Source organism: Patagioenas fasciata, chromosome 5 (assembly GCF_037038585.1).
Source record: "Patagioenas fasciata isolate bPatFas1 chromosome 5, bPatFas1.hap1, whole genome shotgun sequence".
NCBI lineage: Eukaryota > Metazoa > Chordata > Aves > Columbiformes > Columbidae > Patagioenas > Patagioenas fasciata.
Window position 1 is genome coordinate 41,207,872 of NC_092524.1, and position 17,831 is coordinate 41,225,702.

The 17,831-nt window shown below is 36.1% G+C and overlaps 1 protein-coding gene across 4 annotated transcripts in view; it reads right to left on the reverse strand.

Annotated features, from left to right (window-relative positions):
* The window catches only part of PRKD1 (protein kinase D1), a 134,405-nt gene that overhangs the window by 7,871 nt on the left and 108,703 nt on the right, over positions 1–17,831 (reverse strand). For all 4 annotated transcript variants that reach the window (XM_065839736.2, XM_065839735.2, XM_065839739.2 and 1 more), the window contains 10 exons: positions 16,039–16,243; positions 13,668–13,791; positions 12,826–12,903; positions 11,330–11,609; positions 8,931–8,983; positions 7,219–7,291; positions 6,125–6,231; positions 5,605–5,766; positions 3,987–4,085; positions 2,575–2,842 (listed from right to left, as the gene is read on the reverse strand). In XM_065839736.2, the coding sequence (XP_065695808.1) occupies positions 2,575–2,842; positions 3,987–4,085; positions 5,605–5,766; positions 6,125–6,231; positions 7,219–7,291; positions 8,931–8,983; positions 11,330–11,609; positions 12,826–12,903; positions 13,668–13,791; positions 16,039–16,243 (1,449 nt within the window). The remainder of the gene's footprint in view (positions 1–2,574; positions 2,843–3,986; positions 4,086–5,604; positions 5,767–6,124; positions 6,232–7,218; positions 7,292–8,930; positions 8,984–11,329; positions 11,610–12,825; positions 12,904–13,667; positions 13,792–16,038; positions 16,244–17,831) is intronic.

Here is a 17,831-nt window from a genome sequence, read left to right on the forward strand (position 1 = left end):
TTAAATAATTATTTTCAAATTTTAAAAAAAAGGATAATGATTCTTGCAAGAAAATAACTGTGTAGATCCTTCAAGGCAAACAGTATTTTCAATCATACCAGCTTGAAAACTATAGGTTGATCAATATTTATCTACAAAGACCTTGCTGGATTCTGCAGTAGCATCACATTCCACACTGCAATATAACTCATTTCCTTGAGTGGGAGAAATAGTTGATGATAATTAACATTCTCTTGGGAGAATTAGTGCTATGATACAAATTCCAGGAAATAGTTAAAACAAGAAATCTACAATGCCTTTTAAAGAAATCTGTTATGGACCTTTTTATATGAATTAAAAAAAAAAGTTTAAAAGTAATCATTGTAATGTATGTAAAGACTTCTTCTAAAAATATTCTATGATTAAGAATAATTGGCAAAAAGAATAACAGAAAAAATACGGCAGGCAAATACTCAGTGCATTAGCTTAATCTGAAAGAGCCCATGGCAGCCTAAAGGAAGATTTCCGAGTACACAAAGGTACCCTGTTGGCATTGAAACTAATTCTCTGTCTGAATTCTATACATTTATAGCACTTAGTGCAGAGAAATTCATGAGCCCCAGTGATTGTTCCCATTTAAATACATGTACCTTTTCAAAGAGTTTTTATTTGCAGTGTTGAGTAAGTAACTTCATAAAATCTTTCCCCCCCAAATGCTTCAGTGATTTATAGCATCAAATATGATGGCACGGTTGAGCATTGTAATCCAAATTAGATATGTTAGGACTCCGGGTACAGATTTGCATTTTAACTGTGCCACATGGTCACAGGTAATAGAAACTGGCTGGGCCAGCAGACATACAGGGCCCATGCACCTGCCCTCTGGTGACCTGTGCGGGAACGTGGACCAAAGTAGTTGACATGCGAAAACCACTCCTTTATTTCCCCGAGCACACCTGGACTTTGAGTTCAATTTTGAGCTCTAAAAGTCAGCATTATCAAGTAATACTTGGACAGAGATCTAGACTCCAACTCTCTGCATTAAACATAGTGGATCTGTTCAGACTTTTTTCAGGTTTTCGTTTAGCACAACAGAGAGTCTCGTCAGCAAGGAAACCAAAATATATAATAAAATCACAATGTATAAGCAGATTTTAACTTAGTAATTTGTTGAAGTGTGTTCCTTCCCACCCTTCTGCATGCCTGCAGCCTGATATCCATCAATTCTTAATGAAGGCTGTGATTCTATGAGAAACAACACCCCAGGTGAATTTTCTGTAGGTGCTCTACTGAATCTTCACCTCTGAATGTAGAAATCGATCTTCTGTCTACCACAGCAGGAACTTGTGGGAGACAATTTCTTGCAGCCTCTTCTGTGTTGATTGCTGTTTGCTTATCTCTAGTGCCAGATAAAGCATTGCTGCCAACAGATTCTGTCAGCTTACATATCAGAAGTGTGTGTAGGTTCAGGAGGACTGCAGTGTGTAATTGTACAGATTTATAGCTGCCTTTCCCGCCCGCCCCCCCGACAGATCTCATCAACTTCATCTGCCACAGAGATAAAACAAAAGAAAATGCTTTCAAAGCATTTTTCAGCTGAGATTCTCACACAGCTATAATACATATTATAGCAAGCAGCAGGCACACTTCTCTTAAGCTATCATTAATATGTAAGTTAAACAAGCCACCTGAAACCCAGAAAAAATGTACTGTAAATAATGGAAATTGTAAATGCTAATATTTTAACTCAATTTGGTACATATTAAAATTCAGGAAAAAAAAAAAGTATAAGAATTTGATGCTTATAACGTTTCCTTTGCTTTAAAACTTTTGAAACAATCTCACAAAAAGTTAAAGACATACAGATAATGATTGAAAAAATCCAAAAGAAAATCAACCTGCTTGAAAATGTATGTTATGTACAAGAAAATGTTGGTGAAACCAAAACTTAGAATTTTGTTAAATGCCCTACTTAGTTGTGTTTAGAGACATTTTTGACAGAACTCATTTACCTTCCTTAAAGATGTTCATAGTGAATTATTCACATTGTTCTTTCACTATCAAAAATCTTCTCTGTCACTGAACAGAATTATAGTTTCAAAAGTCTCGTTGCTAATCTCCGAGCCTTCCCTCCACACCCCTTGCAGGAAGCCTCTTCCATGACACTTTCTCACACTGTTCTTGAAACCTCATCTGCTTGAAATTGTTCCTACAGAAAGACTATCAGGGTACAGCATCCTACTGAATGGAAACTGAAGTACTGGTACAAGTAGAATAAGAAAAAGACTAAAGTGGCACTAGATCTGAAAGAAGAGGTACAGAAGTAAATACAAGCACCACCAGTTCCAGTAGCTGAGGTTCCCCACCAGATTCTGTAGCAACCCAACCTGTAGGTGGCTATCTGCCTCCTTCAACACCTCCCATATTAGGGATATGCCACATGCAGTCTATACATGAGACATTACATTATGGTACCTCAAAATTTAGAGTATTTTTCTTTTTTCACCAGTAGGTACAGGGTGAAAAAAATAGAAAAGCAAAATAAAGTTACTCTTTTTTAGTATTTATATTAAAACAGCCACAAACAGACATTACCTTCAGGAGAAATTTCTTTCCATGGATTAGGCGGATACATGAAAGCAGCATTCTGGATTTGGTCATGTATGTCTTCATCTTCATTGAATGGAAAGGTACCGCTGAGGCTCACATAAATGATAACACCCACAGACCACATATCCAGAGATCTGTTGTAGCCTTTGTTTCTCAGCACTTCTGGAGCAAGGTATGCTGGTGTTCCTACCACTGAGCGCCGAAACGATTTCTCTCCAATGATTCGGGCAAAGCCAAAATCACAAAGTTTTACCTGTTTAAAAAGAAGACAGATGTTATTTTCATCATCAAATGCATAGTTGAGGAAGCTTCATAGTGGTTCAGTTGCAAGATGCATCTTTACTGTTCCTTCAAGGATATTTTAAACTCCTCTTTGAGAGGAAAACCTTTATTCCACAGAGATATTGGACTAGATTAGCAGTCCACTGCCTCTCTTCTATTCCTTCACTCCACAAATAAACCATGGTAAAAGAAGTAACATACGACAGCTTAGAATGAATGAATTGCCATTTTGGACTAGCCTAACAGCTCGTCCTCCTGGTGAAGGCAGTAACAGAAAGTAATATTAATTCATTCATAGCATAAACCCGCAGCAAACGGGAAAACTGGTTTACCTATGGTTTTGTCCTAAATGAAGCAAGTTGACAAAATTTATTTCTTGAACTTCCACTTTAATTTTATAGTGGACCTAGTTACACCCTGCCTCTCTGTGAACTTCCTTGTCTGATTTCTTCAGACAGACAGATTTAAACACTTAGAAGTTTAATGCTGCAGTATAGAACCTTCCTTTCCAATTACTGACACTGATATTATTTACAAATTATCAATAGTGCTCCTTCGAATATGGGCAGTTGGAGGGGATCATAAACATGAATTATGCAGATCAAAGGTAAAAGCAGCCAATACAGATATCCTTTAATGAGAAGTACAGCAATGAGCTAGAAAGTATATTTAAATATTCTGCAATCTACCTGACATTTAAAATCATAAAATTAAAGAAGGTGTTTTTCTACATGAACTCTAGTCTAACTTTCAAAAAAACCCTGTCTTTCTAGGGACTGCTTGCAAACTGTCACTTATCTAGACCAAATCAACCAGATAAGCAATTCAACCATGTAATGGTGAACAAATTAGAAACAATTGCATAAGTAGTGATGTCACATTTGAAAACCCAGTCAAATATTTTAGACAAATGGCAAAAGGCAAGGATTTTCAAACATGTCTCCTTTGCAAACTTTTTTGAACAAGTAATGAATTTTTTACTTAAAAATTCTGTGTAGTTCCTGGAAGAAATGCAGAAAGGGGACTAGTCACTTTTTTGTTTGTTCATAAAATAATAATTCCTAACATCTATTCAGTCGAACAATTTATCTTAAGAAAGGGCTTTTTCTACTTGCCTGTGGGAAAGGATCAGCTGATGCCAATAACACGTTTTCTGGTTTGAGGTCACAATGAACAATATTTTTGAAATGAAGATGTCTTAAAGCAACCAGGATCTGTGAAGAAGCAATTCAGAAAGAAATTCAGTTTTAAACGTGGCAAGGGTTTGTTTTGCTTTATATTGTTGGACAATATCTGTAATCAGAGAATCAAGGACCAGTCCAGAAAGAAACAGTCCAACAAACATGTACCTTTTACAACAATGTCTACAGTGGGCAGGGGAGCAAATATGTCAGATACCATTTGCTGTGCCTCAAGTTTTCTTGATGTTTCTCTGTATGGAATATGATCTTTCCCTCTCCAAAGACTTCATATTCTAAACATATTTTTCAAAACTGGGTTCTAAGTACTTGCTTATTTCTTTTTTTTTTCTTCCTTTTTTTTTTTTTTTTTTTGTGAAATCTTTGGATGAAGGAACATTTGCAAGATAACCTTCCAGATATAAATGCACTCAAAACATTTCACAGATATATTATGTGATCAATTTTAAACATTTTCTTGAGGAAAAAAAGCATAAGGAACCTTGATGTGTATTTTTATTCCACTCTACATAGAAGAACATGGCAACAGACCGCAACAGAAATTTTTGTCCTATTCCTGTGGCTTTAACTCCTTTCCTTATGTCTGGTCAGGGGCTGGCAGAATTTCCCACTATATTAGAGGAGGGAATGGCGAGGATGCTGTGTGAACCTGGCAAGGCAAGCAACCAAATTCTGAAGCTGGTGGCAGTTCCACTAATGAAAGCTTGAAAACAAGGGAACCTCTTACATTCTACCTCCAATAATAAACTTCCACGGTAACACTGTCGCTCCTGCTCCTTTATGTTTCCTAACTGCTCAAACGTAGGCTACTCTGACTCTGAAGTCGCTCACTACTCAAATGTGTATCTAAATTTAAACCAGTATTATGAACGAAGAAGCAATATGGTAACATGACAACAGAAAAACAACAACAACCACGAAAACCAACAACCAACCAACAAAACAGAAAAAAACTCTAAGAAAAAAAATAACACAAACAAACAAAGAAAATACCACACACACAAAAAATCCCAAAATGACCCCAAAACCAAAAAACAACCCAACAAACCCAGATAACCCAGATCACGTTATTAAGAGAAGCCATACAGGAAACCAAACTCATTTAATCAGAGGCAGTGCTGAGGTCAAATCTCAACACAGAAAAACACATAGGAAAAAAAATGCACAGAAAAGTGCATAGTACCAACTACAATTGCTGAGTATGGGCAGTTCAAGAGGCTCAAATTTCCTTGTGTGGGTCTTCAACAGTTTGCTGTTAGTGTTTTGCATCTCTTTCTTGTGCTTAATTCCCCAAGCATACGAGAAACACTAGCTTGATGGCCCTTCCATCCAGCAGACAGACAGTTGTACAGGTGTCTAGTTCTAGGTCCTCTTAACAGTTTACTACCTATCAGATAATGTACACAAAACCATCTTACCAACCCTGATATTACAATCTGGGCTTTCATAAATCAGACAGGTAAATTATGCCAAAGGCAAAGCATAATAGTGATAACAATTGACCTCAAATCTCTTTCTAGGTTTAATTTCTTACCTGAGTAATTAAAAACTTTGTTATTCTCTCTGGCAATCTGCCCTTTTCACTTGATAAGATCATCTCCAGCATGTCTCCATGGAGTTTTTCCATAACAACAAACACTCTTTCTGGCGTCTCAAACATACACTCCAGATTTACAACCCCAGGATGATGAAGATTCTATTAAGGATAAATATAGCACAGGATTTCACAACATAACCCATAGGTTTTATCGTTACATAGCCAGTCTTCAGAACCCCATAAACCAGATAACATTTCAGGACTTTCTAGAGACAGGAGAATGGATGAACCTCAAACTAAGTTAACAAGCATACATTTTCCTTATTGCGCTTGGTGCTTTAAACTGCAGAAATTGTAATTCCTAATGTGACATTGCCAATACATTTGGTCTTGGCTGTTTAAGCAGATTAAGCAGCAAAAATAATAGTGATTATCAATTAAAACAACTATCGTATTAGCTGGTATTCATGAAAGTGTATAAATGGAGTTAATGCAGCAGAAAAGAATAGAAAAATACCTGTAAAATTGCAACTTCGTTACGAAGTTGACTTTCCTGTTTAGTTGGAAACCTTAGTTTGTCAATTATTTTAATAGCAACATCTCTTCCTGTTTTGCGATGTTTTCCTGCATTAATAAAACAAAAGGTCTCTATCAATCAACATGATTAATTCTGAAAAATGTTCCACTTGCATTGGCTTGTACAAATGACCACAATCAAGTAATTCTCAGAGCAGGTTTGCAGCAAATTAAGTCATGTAAGTCATTCAAAGTTTTCTGTATTTCCCTTATTTCTAGCCTTTGACAAGACAACTTTTCTCATTATCACCTGACAAAGCTGTTTAAATATGTAAGAAACATGCATATGAGAAAGTCAGCTCTACATTTCAACAATACAGATGCAAAGTTAACTTTCTCATCAATATATATATGCTTGTTCATATGTTTAAGCTGCCTCCTCTGCAACTGGCAGATTGTAGCCTTAGTCCTCCAACAGTAGTTCCAGACTAGTAAATAATGGAATAGGTGATTGCCTTTGGACATGTGAGTGCACGTTCCAGGTTTATCAGAGACCCATAGAGATTCTTCAGTGAGAAATTTTTTGTTAGTGCTCACTTCACACTGTCCAAACAACAGCTGTACCTAAACCACTGAAAAAAGGAGGAAAAAGAGAGGAAAAAAAGGATAGAAAATGAAAACAAACAAACAAACAAAAACCCACAAAATCCAAAACCAATTCAAACAAATTACTGAAAAAAACACAGAAAAAAAGCTCACAAAACCATGTTAAGAAAAACAGTAGGAAGAAGAAATCATATTTTTTTTTTTCTTCGATTATAGTTGTCAAAAAGAACAGTTTTCTGCACTTCAGGGTTTTCTTTACCAGAGCTTATACAGAACACAAAACTATTAATATACAGTGTACTGGGTAGAAAATTTCAAGTTACAAAAAGGCTTTGTCAACAAAAGCCAGATTCATTGTTTTATGAGTGCTGCTTATATACAACAATAGGCAGCTAATTTCTGTAACAAAATATTTCAGAATCCAAATAGTTTCACCATTCAAGAAATTTTCTATCTTAAGCATAACTGTACAGCACACCAAAGTCTTACCTCCATAAACAATTCCAAACTGTCCTGATCCCAACACCTCATCTGGGAAGATTTGGTATACAGTGCTAATATCCTGTTTATACAAACATAACAAATATTAAGCCCTGAGATACGGAAACAAAATTTGTATTCAATTTGCTTTTTCTAATTGGAAATAGCAAACATTTACTATAATACATTTCAAAATACACTGTCTGCAAGACACAGCTCTGCGAGTTTTCTTAAAAGTCACGTTAACTGCTGTAAAAATTGCCACATCTGTAATAGGTTTCTGCCACTGCCAGCTTCTACCTAAGTAGTTCCCAGTGCATAATGTTACACTTTATCTTTGTGAAATTTGAAGACAAAAGTATATATGGAAATAAAGAGGATCTTGCTATACTGTTTCCCCAAAAATAAGACCTACCCTGAAAATAAGCCCTTGCATGATTTTTCAGGATTTTTGAGGATGCTTGAAATATAAGCCCTACTCCAAAAATAGGCCCTAGTTACAATTCATAAAAAAAGTCAATTTAAATAGTGTCCAGGTAGCTATGCATGTAAAAAAAAAAAAAGTAATAATATTTAGAGCAAAAATTAATATAAGACTCTGTCTTATTTTTAGGGAAACAGGGTAGCAACGTTCTACCCTGAGGTCCCAGGATACCAGTTCTGTTGTTTTTTATGTAAAGAGACAAACGATGAATTTCAAATTTCCTTGAAAAAGTTGCAATGTCAGCTCACATCAGCCATAAAAATGCAAGCGATTTCTTAGTTCATAAGAAGCTTTGTGAGTATCAGCAGTTCTGGGCTTTGGCTGTTTGCGTTTGTCCTCTGAGACAGGTAAAATGTTCCATCCATTCCAGAGGAGAAGGCTCACATCTCACCGTTTCCTAGGGCTTAAACACAGGCTAAAGCACAAGCTGTCAGCAGATTCATTTGGGAGACTCAAACAAACCTCAAAGTTTGAAGCTTGGTTTCATTTTCCTGATATTTGACCAGTAACATGTATTACACATGGAAGAGCAAAAAGAACACCAAGTAACTGATAATAAAGGCTGCCTTGCTTTTTCGTTGGAAAGGAAGGGACACATCCTTTCTTAGCAGGTAATCTTTTTCTGGCAAATGCCAGAGCTGCCCCAAAGCTGGACTCAGCTGCAGACAGTCCTGTTTAATTCCTCTGTCCATGGAACAGAAAACCAAGTGGTATGAGTGCTTACCTTGACTGTTTACCATGACTGTCTATCCTGTGCCTAACAGTCCTAGCATAAAAGCAACCCAGAATTCTTTACATATGTGTAAGTGCATATGTAACTCTTCCTTCGGGTAGAGTTTCATCTTCATACAACAGAGAATATCTGATCTCTCAGTGATGACAAGAAACAGCATATTTATCAAGGCTAGTGATTATCTTTACAAAGTTCAGTTGACAAATTCCATGAACTAATAACTTCTACAGCTCGCTTTTCCTTTTGGTAATTAACATCTTGCAAGCATCTAGCGTTACATTCTGTGTTTAGTGAAATTACCCACATGTAACTCTTGTACCTCAAGAAAAGGTGCCATGAAGATTTTTTTCAGAAATTAACAAAGCTAATTGTTTGTTAATTTCTACAAAGTAAATAAAAAATGGCTGATGAAAACTCCTTTAACATTCCTCTTTGCAAAACAGATCAATGACTTTTCAAGCTTAATCATAGCATGTCTAGCACCAGCATCCAGAGAACACTCACCACATTTTCTTGAACTTGGCAGTTTGACACAGAAATACTGATGGATATATCCCCTGGGGAAGAGAGTAAAATATACTTTAGATTGCTGTGCTTTTAGTTCAAACATGTAGTAATAGGAAATGACATTTACATTACATCAATATCTATTGACAGCTCTAGAAATGGGACCAATTAGGTCAGCTTGTTCATTTAGCAGCCAATATAAAACTATACCAGCCAGCAAATATGTGACATTAATAACAGATTTGTAGTGTATATAAAAGAACAGAATTATGCATTTCATTATTAATTTTTTAACAGTGGAATCTCATAATTTCCATTTAGAAGCTTATTATTACTTTTTCCATTCTATTTTTTGGGTTTTATATCTCATGCAAGTAACGTAATTGCAACAAGGGTAAACTGGTTTTACTTAGTGGATTTAATAATAATTTTTATTTACACTCTCACCTACAATGTATTGCTTTTCAGGTGAAGGCCAATATGCACTCAAATTGGTCTGCATACTGTTTAAAGTAATACACATTTCAACTGGCTTAAGAGACATTATTAAAACATAATGGAAATAAAAACTTCCACTTGTGCTTCAATGCAACAAACATCAGATCCAACCTCTACAAATTCAGAGCTCATTGCAGAGGGGCCTGGACTAGAAGACGTTTAAAGGTCCCTTCCAACCCAAACTATTCTATGATTCTATTGCAAAATATGCTTATTGCTAACCGTATTATACAAAGACATCATTCTGGGGAGGAAAGCATGATTCTTTGGAGCATTGCTGCTTCTGTCTCCTACATCTGCCTAGAATCCTGTTCACACTGACTTCATTTTATTAGTATGATTTCAGCCTCATCAAAACCAGTGTCCTCTACTATAAAGCCTGTATTACACACCGAAGACACTCGCTACTGTCCATCAGTACCTCTCCCAGCTGCAGTAAGTGGCATGAGGAACTTCTGCTCCATATGGCTATTCCCTTGTCCTTTCCTTAGAAATAGATTGGTTTTGAAATGGAATGTTTCAGTTACATAATGGCTTTTATAATTGCCAATTTATTTTCAAATGTATGTGCTGCTTTGTGTCTACATGAAGAAAAGCATGGACAAAAATAGGTGTCTTACACTTTGAGCACAAGACGGAAGGTTGCTATCATTCTCACTTCCCATAGGAATTTGTTCTAAAGGTCTCAGATGACCTTAATTTTTATATAAAAAAAAAACCCCAAAGATATCTACCAACTTGTAAAGAAAATTTTCAAACTTCCCAAGAGAGAGGGAATACAGCTGTCATTCCCAGTCTAGCATTTTAGGTGATTTGCTTAGCTATGCTGGGCTCAAACCAGGGCCACTAGGCAACTAGCCTGATTGAAATGGCATCCAGAATTTGACACTATTTTATGCGGGAACGCAATCGAGAAAGGAAAAGACAGAGCTGATCTCATTTTATATGTTAGCTGTTGTGCCTGGAGATGTAATGCCACAGCCTGTTGTATTACTTGGTTTCTGAAGGGCTTGTGGTCTCATTAGCATTTTGCATTGCATTAATAGCATCCAGATGTCAAGTGCTAAATTGGGTATACATTGCAACAAAAGGTCTAATCCAAATTGTGCATAGATATCCAAATTTACTTTACGCTGGCTAGGCTGAGTAGAAGTGCCAGAGCAATGACAGCTGCACATGCCTAGTAGTGGGAAATTGTTTGCCCTGTGCTACTTTGTTTTCAGTACCTGAGCTACATTTAAAGGAGTTTCATGTTTGGTTTACATAAACTGTCATCTTCGCTAGAGAATTACCCAAAGGTATGTAAACTGGAGGCAAAGATATAACATATTCAGTCCTTTAAGTCCTGGGTAACATCCATGCCTTGTGCTTAGAACAGCTGTTCTTCACAGTTAAGCTCATTTCATCTCAGCATGGGACAATGTTTGTGGCAGTTGTATAGCCAAAGCTGATGAAAGGGAGCAAATCATGCCTGCTGTAGTGACCTAAAGAGTGAAGAGCTGCTTCTGCCGACGGCTAGAAACATAAGCTCTAGTCAGGATGGGAAAAATCTATCAACTTCCACCTGGAGCTCAGAAAATTTCATGCCTCCTCTGCACATGGAGGTTGTTACTCATGGCAGCAACACAAATGTGGATGACATGCCTTACTGATATAAAAACTCTTTGCTCACTAACAAATCTGCAACTCATATATTAATACAGATGTCCTAGTATAAACTGGAAACACATGGATGAGAAACTGTGGTGTTTAAAATAACATGCAGAGAAGTGATAAGCTGTGACAGAATAGTCTTCACTAGCTGTGCAATACTTACTTGCAACATGTGCAGAAGATTGAGCAATGTAATTTGTGATATGACTCTACTTATCTGAAACAGAGGAAATGAATAAACTTACTGTGCAGGCTGGATCCTGACCCAGTTGACGTCCCTTTAGGTATGACAGGCATCAGGGCATGCTGTATTGCTATCTCCCACATTCGTGCCACATCAACGCCAATACCACTGGTGATAACACTGTTATTCAGTGGAACACTTGAGGGGTTTTCTATGTTTTCTCCAACATAATAAACTATATTTGCTGTGCTTATTTCAAAACAATGTGGATTGGCTCCTTGAGGCAGTAAAGTGAAAGTTTTTGCAGGTTCCAGAGACAAAATTTCAGACAATGGGATTTCCTAAAATGAAAAAATGTTTTACTTTCTCTGTAAAGATTATCAACATATAAAACTAAAGCATGAACTTTATTTAACTAATTTATGATATTAGCTTTTAACCATGTGTTTCTTGTACAAACAAAAAGGCTCTTGTAACCTGAAACTCCATGGCACAGAGAACTGTTGATGGTAAAATACTGTTTCTTTCCAATACGAAGTAGAAATTTCATTATTTAATTAAACTTATCAAAGAGAGCAATGAGGTACCATCAGAAAAAAAGCAGGACCATACATATGGTTAGACTGGATATTAGATTGGAAAACTGGAAATTTCTTCACAGAAAGAGTTGTCAGGCATTGGAACAGGCTGCCCAGGGAAGTGGTTGAGTCACCATCCCTGGAGGTGTTTAAAACACACATAGACGAGGTTCTTAGGGACATGGTTTAGTGGTGGACTTTACAGTGCTAGGTTAACAGTTGCACTCAATGATCTTAAAGGTCTTTCCAAACCAAAATGATTCTGTGATTCTATATATCAACAGAACTACACTAGAAAATTAAACACTGTTGACTCCTTACTTAACAAAATTTATTTTCAGTAAGTTATTTGCAGAATAAATCTATTCAATATTAAGATTCCAAATCCACCTTTCACATCAGTGTAAACTTGATCATTGCATCCTGAATAACACTTAGGTCACGTTTCATTGACATGTTTCCCTGAGAAGAAGCCATATGAAAAAGCCACTTTCCATTATTCAAACTTACTGCAGTAATGCCTAAGGAATTGAACTGCCTCAGGTAAAAGGATATGAGCATTAAAACAATCTTTCACAATCAAAATCACAACATAATGTCCAAAGGACAGAATTAAAATTATATATATATCTATATATATTTATACTATACCTAATTGTTTGGAAAGAATTTCTATTATGAATAATCAAATTTCAGATTAGTTTCTTGGCAGATTTTGTTGCTGGTACTAAACTGCCCCTGTACAAAACCCTTCCATTTCCACAACATGCATTTTACATGTCCTTGTTAGCTGACACCTTTCTGATCTGAGACTTGCTTGTGAAAGGCAAAACACACATATGCAGCTTAAATAACGAAAGCAGAGATAAAAGTTATATTACTAGTGTACTTTAAATAAGTATCTATTAATTCAGCAATTTAGTCATTATATTCTACTGCTAGGAAAAAAAAAAAAAAGAGATTGAAAAATATTCCTTACTTTGTAATATTTGCTTCCAGTATCATTTTGAAAAAGTGTAACACATTTGCTGTCCAGTCTCCAGTAGTGTCGTTTCCTCTGCAAAGAAAAACAAGGGAAAAATATTTCTAGCATTTTCCACAGGTATTAATGAAATGTTCATTTCTCAAAAGTATCTAAAATATTTCGGTTAAGTTTGAAGAAATAAATTGTGAACAATGAAGATTAATTTACTATTACAAGCTTTTATGAGGACTTCATATTTCAGTTTAGGATTTACAGGGCCACTTTGCTGTTTCACTAATAACCTAACTCTGCTCAAACTGATCAAATTTTAAAAATGTAAAATGTCACTCTGCTGTCTGCATTACATTCAGCACAATTTGCAAGAGGTATGCTGCTAAAAGAATAAACTTTCTTTTTGTATCAGTTATAACACCCCAGCTCACTTTAGAAGGCCACATGCTGAAGTTTTTATTCCTGTTTTAGCAGGTCAGAATGAAAATAACTCTTCTCTACATCTATTTTACAAAAGTCTCAATTCACCTAGCAGTAAGATATCTAGGAGACTGCCCATAAGGTGTTAACATTATTCCTTACTTCCTTCAGAATGTCTTCACATTTGGCTGCCTAAGACACTGCAACTGACATTCCGATATTTTTCTGTGTGTTTTAACTGTGTCCTGTTTCTTACAAGCAGTGCCAGCCCTCAGTTACGACAAGCATCAGGACTTTAGGAATCACAAATCCTGTGAAAAATGCCTTACATGACTGACTGTAAATTATCAAAGTATTGTTAGGATTTGATTCTGGACTATCATATAGTATGTACAGTAAGACAGATCTTCCTTAACATTCCTTACCAGTGTGTCCTTGCTTGTATAGTGAACCATCCAACCCTCCTTCATTACTGTGCTGCTTCTCCTTTTTGTGTGCTTCACAGATTGTACCACTCTCATTAGTGGAATATTGTTGCTGGTTGAAGGGCTTAAGAATAAATCAGTAAAGGCTTTTAAAAAGAAGATAACTTTGGACAGAAAGAAAAAAAAACCCCTTTTAAATCAGAATATATATATATATGTATACATAATATCCACAGCACTATCCGCACTATGAGACACAGACTGGACACTATTTTGTTTTGTCATTCCAAGTGCCTTGAGACTATGAAGGAAAAAAATTGTAATGCTACACAAGAAGAATGTCAGAGATCTTCTGAACATTTACATACACACACATACACACACACACACACTCTCCCAAAAATATTCCTACAGATGAGCTAAGAAGACAGGAAGATTATTATAGCCTCAGCTAGGGTGTGGGAGCCACAGCTCAAGCCTGTGCTATGCATGATTCAGACCAGTATTTGATCTTGAATCTCCCATAACCTAAGTAAACACTGTCCATCAGATTACTGTCCTGTGATCTTTCTTGGGTTCAAACACACAGTGAAGTTCTGATGGTTTACAGAGGAGAAAACGTGTCAGCTGAGCTGCAGCACATACCCTGGTAGGGCATCTGTTGGAACCTCTCAGAAAAAGAGGTTTAAGCTAATACATTTTAGCCTCAAACAGCTAAGGCGACATCCCATTGCCTTACACTGTGGTATATGCATGCTGACACACAGTATATCGGGAAGGCACAGGAACTCAACAGTATGCCTGACAGCACAATCAGATAAAATCTGGACTATCCAGTTGAAGAGGTTTAATAAGCAGGCAAGTTCATCTTCCCAACTTCCTTGTTGTTGCAGCTAACCATTCCTAAAGCAGATTATGCATAATGAAACATGGACTCCTAATCTGCTCAATCATAAATGTAAATGCTTTTTATTTCTGGCAGAACTTTTAAACAGAGATGCTGCATTGTACCTGCAAACACAGCACAGAGAGCTCATGAGTTCTGCCCTGCTGGCAAAGCTGTTGGTGCAACAACACCAACAAAAAAGGGCAGAAACCACCCAGAAAAAGAATAATATCTTAAGTTTCCACAGTTTTTCTGACTGTGGATATCTGCAGATGGTTCTGCTTCACTGTATTGCATGCCGGAAATAAAACATTTTAGGAACTTGTAATTTCCAATCAAAATGCAAAATGTGTGCTCTCTTAAAGCTTCATTAAGGCTGTAACATAGAGTTAACATCTCTATTTTGCCTAAAAATGATCAAATGATCTCCAGTCCCTATATAACTGTTCTTGTCTGTACTGACACAATAATTACCTTTTTATTTGCTTTTAATAGATCACTTAAAAATAATTAATGGACATGGGGACTACCCTTACAAATTTATTATTGCATACATAACAAAGCTATTACTGGAAATACAGGGGTGCTCCTCAACTAAGTAAAATATGTACCTTGGTTATTGATGGTTTTATTAGTTATATTTGGGTATTTGTGTTTTGAAATATTACCAAAACAGATTCCTAGTAAGCAAAATAAAAGAGGAAACGCAGGTCAAACTGCGACCTGTGAAAGAAAACAATTCCATAATTCTTCAAGGTACAGATCCATTACATCAAGTAAATTACAGCTGAAAGGACCTTAATTCAATTTAGGTCCCCTGACAATGAAAAATCCGTACTTTTTCCCTTCTAGTCTGTACAGTTCCAATAAGTGAATAATGCTTTCTTTTCTTTTCTTCAGACATTGCTAAGGTAAGTTGCACAACTCAGTTCCTATTTTCCTTCCCAATTAGTCATTTCAAGCCACTGATCTATTTTGGAACTTGCTTGAAACAGCTACTTAAACTTTGCTAAACTTTTCTTCTTTCCAGAAGTATCTGAAAATGCAAACAATTCCTCTAGAGCTGATTATACCACAGTTTTCTTCTTTAACATTTATTTATTTATTTAAATGACCAGGTTTTGCACTTTTAGTCAGGGAAAAAATGCTCGGGAAAATAAATTTAAAAATTTGTTCTCTATTGCTTATGTACACATGAAGTTTCACAACATCATTTTCCAAACCAAGAAGACATGCAACAATTACTTGCACATTAGTTTTCAGTTGCTACTTCAACTTGACAATAATTTTTAAGTTTAGCTTAAACTCCTTAATGTATATATTCAGTGAAGCAATCTCATTGCAATTTCAGAGTCACCGTATATATCTCTAGCTCTCCACATTCTCACGGAGTGAGAATACAGTCCATGTAGATTCCACTTGAGTCCTAGACATGATACTCACAAATAAATATAAAAGAAGACAGAAGGTATGCTTCCAGCTCACCTGATCATCCTGTTAGACTCATCATGATCTGGATCAGCATCCTGCATTTCCCCATTGTCACTATGGCATCCTGTCATTGACATCTCAGAATCATGAGCTATAGATTCTTCCATGTCATCTATAAACCCACTGTTTCTTTCACTGTCATTGTCATCACTCCCTTCTTCCATGACCACGTCAGACTCAGCTCCAGGACTAAGGAGATCTGAAATATCATTTCTGAAATTATTATCTAAAAGCATAAAATACTCCAATTACAACAATCTGACACATTTTGAGCTTCAGGAAAACTCAGGTTCTCTTTGGAATTCTATTGCCTGGTTCTACTCAGTATGCTATGTGTACTGACGCAGTGTTGTTTTTAACCAGCCATTTAGAAAATCACTACAGAAAACTGGAATTTCTTATCCATGGACTTCTATAAACCAGTCTATATTCACGAGCTTTATTTCTGAGATCTTCTGGCAGATTTTCTCTATAGTTTGAATGTTGCGTATTGACTTGATGGCTGTTGGCAGGCTACAGCTGCAAACTGATGCTAGAGGAGCAGTAATTTCAAAACTAGGAATTCTGTAATATGATGATGACATGACAATGAGCTATTGAAATAACTCCCAAGACACTTACTTATAATGTGAACATTTTTGAGGTAAAAAGACATTTCCTTTGCACCAGTGTTCTCTGTGAAGGCTACACAATGTGGCACAATAATCCATACTATTGAAATAAGACATCCCAACTTTAGAAAAGAAATATCAATAAGTATCAAAATGTCCAATGTCAGCGAAGAAAAAATAAAAATATTTAGGATTTAACAGATATGACTCTGATATAGTATTAATAATATCTTCCTGCTTATATCTGCATTATGTTAAAATTTCCAGTTTCAAGATTAGATATGTCTAAGTAAGATCCAAGTAAGAAATAACTTTTTATTGTATTCCTGGTTTTGAATGGATTTATCTGGAAGACAGAAAGGAAGAGAAAACTTTAAACTTATTTACCTGATTTGCATTCCAAAAAGAAATAAACAAAACCCCAAAACAACAACCACTACACCAAAAAAGGCATTTTGTTGAAACTCAACCTGCTGTTATACAGGCTGTGATCTAATATGTCAGAATCATCAGTCCTGTCAGAGTGTAAAGACAGAATTAGTTTTTCTGGGATGTTTGCAGTGTTTCAGAAAATTGAAGGTTAAAATCACATGGAACACACCAGATATTCTAACCAAGAAACTCTTGCCTAACTGTGGCTGTCAAGAACCTTCCTCCACAATGTTGATAATGTCCCAAAAGAAAACTGAACTGGCTGACAGCAAAATGTTTTGAATTGATGGCATTTCACTCAAATTGAAAGTGCACAGCTGAAAGGTTTATTTTGTATTTGTGTGATTAAGAGACACATTATACTTCATCTCCAGCAGAAACAGTCATCCAGTCATGACTGGCACTGACAGTGCAAGGCTCTCTCTTTACTATCCTACAACACTTTTAAAATCTCTATTTTTAATAAATCCACAATCAATTAAAAATAACCTCCCACATTTCGTATATAGTGTGTTTATTAATGAGACCATACTTGGATTTTTATTGCTTCAGCTCTTCCTTCACTTACTATTTTGGGGAAGATGTATCACACAGCAGATGGACAGAGTGACAGATACTGTATATTTTAAATGTGAAAGTAATGTGAACTAAATTACTGTAAAAACAGAAATGAGATACAAGGACAAAATTGCCTTCAATAATCCTAAGGACCCTATACCAGTCATTCAGGAGACACAACTAAGA